Consider the following 10479-nt stretch of genomic DNA (forward strand, 5'->3'; position numbering starts at 1 on the left):
AGCCATAAGGAAAATGCAAATTTCAAACATATGAGTATACTTCTATCAGAATACCTAAAATAAGAAGAAAAATGCCACATGCTAGTAAAGAGAAGGAGAAAATAGATCACTCATATATTATTGGTGGGAATATAAAATGGTACAGCCACTCTGGAAAGCAGTTTGGCAGTTTCTTTAAACAGCTAAACATGCAACTACCATACGACCCAACAATTTTACTTCTGGTCGCTCATACAGAGAAGTGAAAACATGTTCACATAGAAACCTCTACATAAATGTTTGTAGTAGCTTTATTAATAATATCTCTAAACTGGAAACAAACCTGGATGTCTTTTCAATGGTTGAATGGTTAAACCAACTTTAGTACATCTATACCATGGACTACTACTCAGCAATAAAAATTAACAAACTCTTAGTACTCAAGAGCCCAGTGAATAAGACTGAGTGAAAATGCCCAAATGCAAAATATTACATGTTGTATGACTCATTTATATAACATTCTCAACAAAAAAAATGATAGAAATGCAGTACCTCATAGTGGTTGCCAAGGGTGAAGGACGGGGTGGGGGCTGGAGGGATGAGGGTGTCACTAGAGAAGGTCAACAGGAGGGATCCTTATGGCTGTGGAAATGTTCTATATCTTGACTGGATTAATGTCAATATCACAGTTGTCATATTATACCATAGTTTTGCAGTTGTTACCATTTGAGGAAACTGAGTAAAGGGTATAGAGGATCTTGCTATTAATATTCCTTACAAATGCATGGGAATCTACAGTTATCTCAATAGATTAAATTTTTTAAAAAGTTTAAAAACAAAAAGCCAATTGTTTCAAACTTCAGAAACTTTGATCTAGAAGGAAAGGCAGATATTCCAAATGAGAAAGTTAAGGAAGGGGCAACACGGAGAAGGGAAAAGGTTAACATTGACCTAGTTGGGAGGAAGATCAGAAAATTCTCACAGAATTTGTCACATTTGGATTGAGCCTTGAAGAATATCAGGTGTCCAGGAGTAGAAAATAGGAAAAAATATGCAGAGAATCTAAGAATGCACATTTTTCATCATGAATAATCAAAAGTTGTCATACTATATCTCAAGGTATATACAAGGCAATGAGAAAGTTTGGAGCCTCCATCAAGAAGAACCTTGAGTAAAAAGGCTGAGTTTCAAATGCCAAGCTCTGAATTAGAAATGAAATTAATTGATGGTTCTATCAGGGAAGTGCAGTTACTCCAATGTACTTGACACACAGCTTCAGGAACAGAGAGAGAAATGGCCTATCGCTAACACACTCAGGTAGGCCAATAAGCCTAGTAATTCAGCAATCAGGACTTGACAATTAGGTGGCATTCATGCTTTCATGTTTGGTAAGTTGTATGTCAGAGACAAAGAAAACGAGAAACAATGAGGTCCTGAATTGAGAAAATGGAAAATAGAAAAGGCCAGATGGATAATGGAGACATTTCAGAGGACTTGGAGACTCCCAGATTAAGGAGAGGAGTCTGAGTTGATTCCAGATTCCAAGCTACTGGAGAACATAGAGGTATGATATCCTAGTAGGTCCCTTCCTGAGATAGAGACACACGTGAAGATCAAAAGATGCAAGGGGGAGGGAGACAACGTGTTGGGTTAAGACACATTAGATGTGAGCTGATGCTTGTAGTGTCCAGGAGATAGTTATAATTTGGTTCTACAGTTCACGAGAAACTGTCAGACTGAAGACATGGCATCAGAAGTTTGATGAAGTCACTTGAGTGAGAAGAGATTCAAGGGCACATGGGGGGAATATTGACTTTCATATTAGGGAAAGTGTTGAAAGTGGAGAGACCAGAGATTAGGAGAACATCTAGAAGACAGAACTCTGAAGACTAAGATGGAGAGTGCCACAGATGAGATTATCCAGAGTCGCAAAGAGATCCTACAGGGTCAGACATGAGAAAAGGCATGGAATTTGACAGTTAGGGAGTTGTTGCAGGGGAGTAATGTGACAGAAGTGAAGAGCTGCATGATCAGTAAGGAATGGGGGCAAGGAGAAAGCAGGCAGCTGCGACTGACTGGCCTTTTATTTTTCAATGTAATTTGTAATGTTAGTGTTAAATATTTTCCTCCCATTAATTTTCTTGCACCTGGAGAATTATTCTCTAGCATCATTTTGTCAATCTGTGTGTTTATGAAGAAACTAAAACTAGCAGAGCCATGAAGAATAATTGAGTGGCGAGAAAGCCTTTTATAAGAAAGTTGGGCATTTTTAATGTCTCTTTTTAATTCAAATCATCTTATGTATGTTTTGTTTATGGTTATTAAAAACAATATTGGTGGGTAAATGAAAGTTTGCAATTTAGCTTTGGATTACTTTTAAATTTCAGAACTTGATTATGAACTCTGAACATTCATGCGCATGTGTGTGAATTTTCTAAAAATTCTATTGTCCAGTTGTTGATGAAGTTCTCTTTTCCGTTTCTGATTTGGTTGAATGCCTGCGAATCTAACAGTAAAAGACTTTTGTTTCACAACCTCTGGGAATACCATGTAGTTGCAGAATATGAGATTTTTAGAGACTGAAACTAACCTGGTAGAAATTCAAATTCATCCTTTATCTTTTAGATAAAAGCCTTTGGAATCCTTTTAGTGTGAAGTTATCAGCAGGCTTGATTCTCATATAACCTCATTACTAACCCAAGGAGTATTCAAAATGCATGGAGAACAATGCTCTGTGGCTGAAACTCAGTTTTTATCACTACTCCAGTCCAGTGATAAGCCATTGTGGCCCACCTAGTTCTACTTGGGAAATTCTGCCTGCTCACCCCAATGTACCTTTGGAAATCACAAGGTCACAACACATATAGAAGGTTCTCATAAACTGTGCACTGAAGAAACCTGTTCAACTTATTGAGCATTTCCAAAACTCATAAAACCACAGAACCTTTTTCCACATTGACATTTCATAACTCACCTAGAGATTTTGTAAGTGGAATGGATGCTTTTGAGAGACTGATGCTTCAGCACGGAGGTCTGTATTCCTGGAAGTGATGGCAATATTCTCCGTATATTTTTGTTTCATGGATTGGACTGGAAGAAGCACAAGAAAATTCTTAATTCACTGATCTCCCTTCTACCCCTAGAATGAAAAATCAGCATATTAGGTACTAAGGTTTTTCATGTTTTCCTGAAAAAACATTTTCATCAGTTGTTGTATCTACTTTCATTCAATGGAATAAGCTCTCCATTAATAAATGTATAAGATATTTTGTTAAGGATAGAAAAGCATGAACAAAGAAGTCACATGAAGTTCACCAATTGTTATTTTAAGGCTTACTTAACACAGGATAATTCACTACTTGGGGGAAAAGGCTAATTTCCAAAACTGCAACTATGTAGTGATTTACTTATTCCATAGTCTATGATCTTATCTGCTCAGATTTACATTTGGAGCAGTAAAACCTCTGGCAGCTGCTCTTAGCTGTCTGCATGAAGAGGAGACAGGAGATAAGACATTCCTGATTTTATTGCTTTCTAGAACACTTGAAGTTGTGTTTGTGGGGTAGGGGAGAGATGAGCCTATTGTGACCATAAACATCCATCGAGTCTGATACCAAAGAAGTAAACCAGTCCTCTTAGAAGATGTGGTAAATCTCCCAGGCCACTGGCCTCCATTTGTCAAAACCTGCCAAATGCTTAAAAGCAAAAAAGAGGAGAGCTGCTGCCTCTTCTTCATCAGAAAAGCAATCACTCCAGTGTTAAGCTAGTTTAGGGCTCTAGGAGAATTATTGCCAAGTATAAAACTTTCAACTATTCTGAGTTCCCCACATGACCTTATTGTACTCCCAAGGAGCTCTGCAGGACCCTGAGCAACCTTGGAAAAAGCCTCAACCAAATCCAACTAACAGTCCCAGCTGGGTGCAGTATGGGACAGCATTTGGGGGGGGTGTTGACACAGACTCTGCCCTGGCACACCCGTCAATAGCATTACTACTGGGAAAGTAGCAGCTCTTAGTACGATTTGATTTTAGGCCACTTGATTCCTGTCAAGTGAGGGTCTCTAGGAAAGACTGTTACAACTCCTGAGTTTTTATGACTTCCAGGATGCATTGATGGGTCTGTATTAGCTCATTCTCAGGGCTTAAAATTTTCCTACATGTTCTTCTTTGGACATTAGTTCTTCAGTTAAAAGCTGCCAAAATCATGACAGAATCTGTAGGGGGAATTTTTATTACCTAATAAATAATCTCATAGGAGGTCATAAGTCCGTATTAGCCACTAAATATCTGAACTGTATAAAGCATGCAAAGTTGGGTCCAAGATGTGGATGAAAAACAGCTCAGTGACATTTCTTAAGAATTATTCATTTTCTTTTTTAATGTGAAAGTAGAGCAAGAACATTCTCCTAAATCCCAGGCTGATAGAGCTGAGCATTGCCTGGAGGCCTTAAAGAATTACATTGACAAAGCCATTTTTCTTTAGTTTTTAAATTACACATAAAAAGTTCCCCAAAGAATTTTGGAAGAAATCTCCAGCTTTCAGATTCATTAGACATAGAGGGACCTCCAGAAACTCCCATCATGGTCTTCATATGTGGTCCTGGGAAGACACTGAAATCATGCTAGGGAGAAATTAAGCGCCTTAGTTTCAGAAAAAGTGTTCGTTATTGAGTCACTCTTCCTCTGTAATGGATCCTAGGACCCAGCTATGCTCATTGGCACGAAGTTTTAAATTGTTCTGCTCTTATGAATAGCTGCTTCCCCCCAAGACACACACACCAGCCACTGCTGCAGTGTTTTATCTCCTTGAGGACCACTGTTACCTGCCTAACTCCTTTTAACCCTGAATTCTTTGAACCCCTTTGTCCTTTCATCTTCCTCAAAATTGCTAAATCATGCCCCCCAAACCACTCATCCCCTAAAAATAAAAATCAGTACAGTGGCAAAATGTGTTGAAAGGCAAGGAGAAACTGCGTCTTGGTTTATGGGGATCACGTTGGGCAAAGAAATCAATATTCTTTGAAGGCTTCTTTCCACCATGGCAAAGTGAAGCTCTCCAAGGTTTTCAGGATTGGACATAAACTCAAAGCAGTGCACATCTTATGTGCCATTAGGTCTTTTCTGGAATGATAATGCTGACACTCCTGTTTTCTTTTTAGGGGGGTTGGGCTAACATTTCCCATCTCAAATAAAATATATTTCTCTATTGACAGAGACCAGATACTGCTACACTCAGCACACAATGGAAGTCACAGGAAACAGTATCTCAGTCACCAAACGCTGCGTCCCGCTAGAAGAGTGCTTATCTACGGGCTGCAGAGACTCCGAGCATGAAGGCCACAAGGTCTGGGCAAAACAAGTGACCAGTACTGCATAGCCAGCTGCCTCCTCTTCAGACATCTGCCAGTACTCATGAGCAGATTCTTACTCCCCAAAAAGGCTGCCTTTTGACTGTCTTTATGCTCTATGAAAAGATGCTTCCTGTGCTGTTTGCTCTAAAAGAATACGCCTTTATACCAGAGCATAGGACAACCGATATAATTTGTGTAAACACACGAGAGGGTATTCAGTGTTGTTATAAATCCTTTCTTCACTCAGAGAAAAGTAATAAAGCCACCAGAAAAAAAGAGGAGCAAGGCACCAGTTATGTCCATCATGGTGAAGCTTTGCAGTTGTACCCAGTTCATTCTTCACAGTAGGACCTAGGCAATTCAGCTTCGAGAACTTTCTGTAAAGTGGGGTACATGTGACTCGATGTCAGTGTGGGGAGGGTCTCCATTGGCTCTTGAGTCATTTGATAGGTGACGAGAGAACTGTCTTGTGTGTTTGGTTAAGTTTCACCTGGTGCCTGTAGAAGCCTGTTTACAGAAACACCTGGTACCTGTATACAGAAGTACTCAGTGTAAAATGAGCTTGGGAGGTAGCCTTGGAGAGGCACAAAGAATCACAGAAAGGTAGCCTCGCCCTCCTGCAAGGCTGTGACCTGAACACATCAGGCCTTGGCCTTTATTTAGCATTGAACACTTCTCCTGCAGGCAGCCTTCCTGGTGGTTTGGGCAATGCCCACTCTCAATACCTGGGAGCAGCTCTGTCAGTAAGGGCTTTTTTTTTTTTTTTAAGAAGGTAGACACCTAATTTTCAAGCAACCTCTTGAATACACTAATAATTAAAATTTTAAATCTGCCTATTCTGCTCCTGGTTCAAAAATGAGCAAAACCAGTCTTTCCCTGACCTCTCCAGCAAATCGGGCTTGATTCTGAGGTGTGACTGTGGCCTCTTTACTAAGAAAGTTAAAGATTAGAGAAGTTGGGTCATATGCTCACACAGCTGGTAAGCGACAGGGACAGAATTCCAGCTCACCTCTAGAGTCTCCTCAACATTACACTGGCTTCCTGACCCATGTCATCCGTGACTAAAGATTCAAGTCCCTGCAGGATGACTGTATAGAAATATTAATAACCATCCTATGACTAGGAATCACTTGAAAATCTTGTTAAAATGTAATTCTCATTCTCTGGGGCAAGGTTTGAGATTCTGCACTTGTAACAGCTGACGTTGGAGCTGCTGGTCTGCACTTCATGTGGCCATGCCCCAAGACAATTTTTGTCACTAGCTTTGTGGGTTTATTTCTGTCTTATGATCCATGAGTAAGGTGATATAAAGCAGGAGTAACTATATGAATGAAAACCCTTCAAATATTAACTCACCCAATGAAAATGGAGACACTTATGCAGATAGTTCTAATGAAAGTCAATACTCAAGTTTAAATTACCCTGGTTGTTGCCACTTGACTCTCACTTGAAAACTTGGTAAATGAAGGCTTACCCTCTCTTCCTCAAGTAGTCAGAGTCTCATGGAAAAGGAAGGACAAGTTTCATTATTCCCATTTTAAGAGCGAAATAACCCAGGAAGGATACACACCTTTGTAAGAATCATATGGGGTAGGGGTGTCAAAAGCAAAATCTAGATCTCTTGAAGTTTGGTCTGGGGAGTTTTCATGTTGACCAGATTGCTTCTAGATGAAATATTATCAGCAGCCTTCCTGAAAGTACAGTTGGCATCCCCTTTGTAGATCAGGTAATTTTTGCTTGAGTCTTGCCGTGTGGGAGACAGTTCCTTCAAAAACCCCTGCCTCCTTCCAAAACATGCTGGCTTCTCATTATCTTTTCTTCTTCCTGTCTTTCAGGTCTGCACTTCTTGTTGTGAAGGAAATATCTGTAATTTGCCACTGCCCCGAAATGAAACTGATGCCACCTTTGCCACGACATCACCTATAAATCAGACAAACAGGCACCCATGCTGTATGTCAGTGATAGTGTCCTGTTTGTGGTTGTGGTTAGGGCTCATGTTATAGCAGCTCAATGGCTCCATGTGTTAATAGCAATCCATGGGGATCTCGGATGGTCCACAGTCCTGCATGAGTCAATGGCCTGACAGTAATTACACATGTGAGACACAACACTCTTGGAGGTCATCACAGCCAAGCATTGCCATTTAACATGATCATGGAATAAATGTTGCTTCATTGTAGCCATGTTGAGTCTAACAAAGACCCATCAAAGCCAGCCTTCTGTCAATACAGCCTGAGTTATATACCACAAAACTTTGTTTTCATTCCAAGAAGTAGCTCTGCATTTATTGAGATCTAGGGTTCTTAATTTGGAAGAATGCATGCATGAGATAAAGCAGGTCCTGAGACTTTCTAGGATATGAGGAGTATGTTATAGGAGCATGTATAGATGTGGGCTTTCCAGGAGAAAAGTAAAGAACCATTGGTTTAAACATAATCATGAATTCACTTGTAGCTTTAGAATTTTAAAACATTAACTCCAAAATGAATGGACTGTGTCCTTGGAAATTGAGTCTCTGGAAGAATTCCAACCATTCCAGCCATTTGTTCAATTAATTTTCCCAACATTCTTCTCCCAGTGCAGGGAATCACATTCCCTCTGTTCTGTGCAGAAGACAAAAAGGCAGTCTTAAAAGTTTTTTTTTTTATTTGTGGGTGTGCCTGGAGGAGGATTTTCCCCAACTTAATGGAGCCACTGTCCATAAACTAGCTGTGTTATCCCTTCATAGAATAGGTGAGACCAGCCTTCTTGACTTGGCACCTAATTATGCTTGGAGATCCTAGATTCCACCTGGGTCAATTGTGTCTAGAGCCCCAAAGCAGGATGGAGTTGTTTTCCCAGATACGGAGTTCTATTCGGCCATAGATAAGCTAGACAGGATTTCAGAATGAAAGGACAATGTGTGGAGATTAGTCCTAGTACATTCTGAGGGCCCATTAGATGGCTCAGCCAACTTCTTACTCCATCTGCACTTCATACTGCCAAAGAGCCCCCACTTCCAAATCCCCAGTGACTTTAGGGAGAAGATTCTGCATTAAATTGTCTTTAGAGTGATAGGGAAAGAAGGCATAGTATGTGGTGAAGAGAAGGTAGACCAGGGAGGTGATTGCAAGACTACCAAGGAGACTCAGTGGGAAGTTTTTATTTCTTTTAGAAATTGTTTTTGAAGTAGATGGGAAAATTTTTGTCATCTTTCCTGTATTTTTGGTACCCCAAGTTTTTCTTCTTCCTTGTAAATAATTTAAACAGTATTTATTTTTGTATGGCATAACTAGAAACTAAAATATATTCTAAAAAAATTCTTTATTCTGAACAAAGTGATCAAATTAGAATCATATTTTTCAACAGTGGTAGAGCTTTTAATATATGTTTATTGAAAGTTATCTGTACTACTTTCACCAGTGTTGAAAAAAAGTTAACATGTTTTGAGCAAGAGCAATATGTTTGCCTCAAGGATTTTTCTCATGATTTCCTCAGTGATGCTGTCCTGGAATTATTCAGGTGGTGACCATCACTGGTCTAAGTTTCTGTGTAGTGTTATGGGATGTGTTTGTGTGAAACTTGGTAGAACCATGGCTAATAAAGAGGACAGTGTTGTCAAGGTCCATCTGCCCTCCATAGAAAAATGTCTCTGGCTCATAAAATGAGACATCCTCAGGGACTAAATATGAACCTGACAGCAGTAACTCTGATACAAAATAATCTAAATTGCATCAAATGGCCTTAATTCAGAGTTTGTTAGGCTTATCAATATGTCGCTTTTAATTGGGGTGGGAAAGAGAGAGAGAAAGCAAGACATTTATTAAGCACCTCGTATGTGCCAGGCACTATGCTAAGCACTTTACATAAGTTAGGATTAATCTCTGCAAGAATCCTATAAGGAATGTTACTAGTATATACACTTTACACATGAAGGTACCAAAACTCAAAGAAATGCAATGATGTGAAGCCGTTTCCTTCAGATTTAGGTTATGTGGGATGAGGTGGGATTGAAGAGGAAAGAAAGGTAGATTTATCCCCCTAGGAGAACTTTCAGGCCTGACTTCATGGGAATTCATCCATCTTGTCATGTGGAGTTTATCTCACCCTGCTGTTGCAGGATGCCATTTGCATGTGTCCCCAGACGATGTTTTTTTTTCTTTGAGGAGTGGGGGGTTTGGCTTCCTCATTCATCCCTCTTGCTAAAAGAGAAGATAGTTGATGTTGCATCTAAAGATGCGGTAAGACAATGAAAATTTGATGTTGTACATATCTACAAGTATCATTTTTGTGCATGATTACACTCCACTGACATCTTCCAAGTACTGCATGTGATTGAATAAGAAACAAAGTGACCACACCAAAGCCTCCCTGGCTGGTGGACAGGGATCAGGTCCACCATGGTGCAGATTCAGCCACCACCCAGGGGGTGCTTACAGACTGCATAGATGTTGCTGCATGCAGCCCATGTGCCTGTCAGAATGGCTTGTGTTTAATTCTCTTAAAAGAAAGTGATTTGCTCACTATCCCCAGCCTCAAGGAGCCAAGGAAGGGTCATTCATGTGGAAGGTCCAGGACTGGTCAGCCATCTGACTTTTCTATCACATTAAATTTTCCATTAAATCTCACCATTGGTAATGGCTTAAGTGTAAAGAGCCATGATGTGTATATTAAGCTATGTGCCACATATTTATTTTTAGACTTTCCACAGCATTCATGTCAATATGGGATTAATGCCTAAACTTTGTAAATGTTGTACATTTTGTAAATTAATGAATAAAGGTTTTGAGTGTATCTTACCAGGCTCCTCCTTGCAAATGCACATGTCAATCAATGATTAATGTACCCAGGTTATGGATAACGCATTGCCCTTAGCGCCACAGGGGACTTCCTTCCAGAGACTCGCTTTTTAGTCGTATAGACAAGAATATACGCATAAGAAGATACAAGGCAATTCACCCATGCCAAATGAGTCATAGAGCTTAAGTACTGCAGAAAAAAAGAAGGAAAGATTCTCAGACTTTTCAATAAGGTCTACAGCTTCCCAAGATCATGTCTTTGTTAAATCAGGAAATATAAAAATTGTGTGTGTGTGTGTGTGTGTGTGTAAATATACCACCCCATTGACTATTTTTAAATCTTACTCTATTTGGGGTGCTGTGTTAATGATG

General features: G+C 39.8%; 1 protein-coding gene across 1 annotated transcript in view; it reads left to right on the forward strand.

The window, feature by feature from the left end:
- Positions 1–10102, forward strand: part of LYPD6 (LY6/PLAUR domain containing 6) — a 142950-nt gene extending 132848 nt beyond the window's left edge. The window contains exons 4-5 of the mRNA XM_002749444.5: positions 5192–5322; positions 7165–10102. Of these exons, the coding sequence (XP_002749490.1) occupies positions 5192–5322; positions 7165–7332 (299 nt within the window). The 3' untranslated portion in view covers positions 7333–10102. The remainder of the gene's footprint in view (positions 1–5191; positions 5323–7164) is intronic.
- Positions 10103–10479: the final 377 nt, after the last annotated feature.

The sequence above is a fragment of the Callithrix jacchus genome, chromosome 6 (assembly GCF_049354715.1).
Source record: "Callithrix jacchus isolate 240 chromosome 6, calJac240_pri, whole genome shotgun sequence".
NCBI classification, from domain to species: domain Eukaryota; kingdom Metazoa; phylum Chordata; class Mammalia; order Primates; family Cebidae; genus Callithrix; species Callithrix jacchus.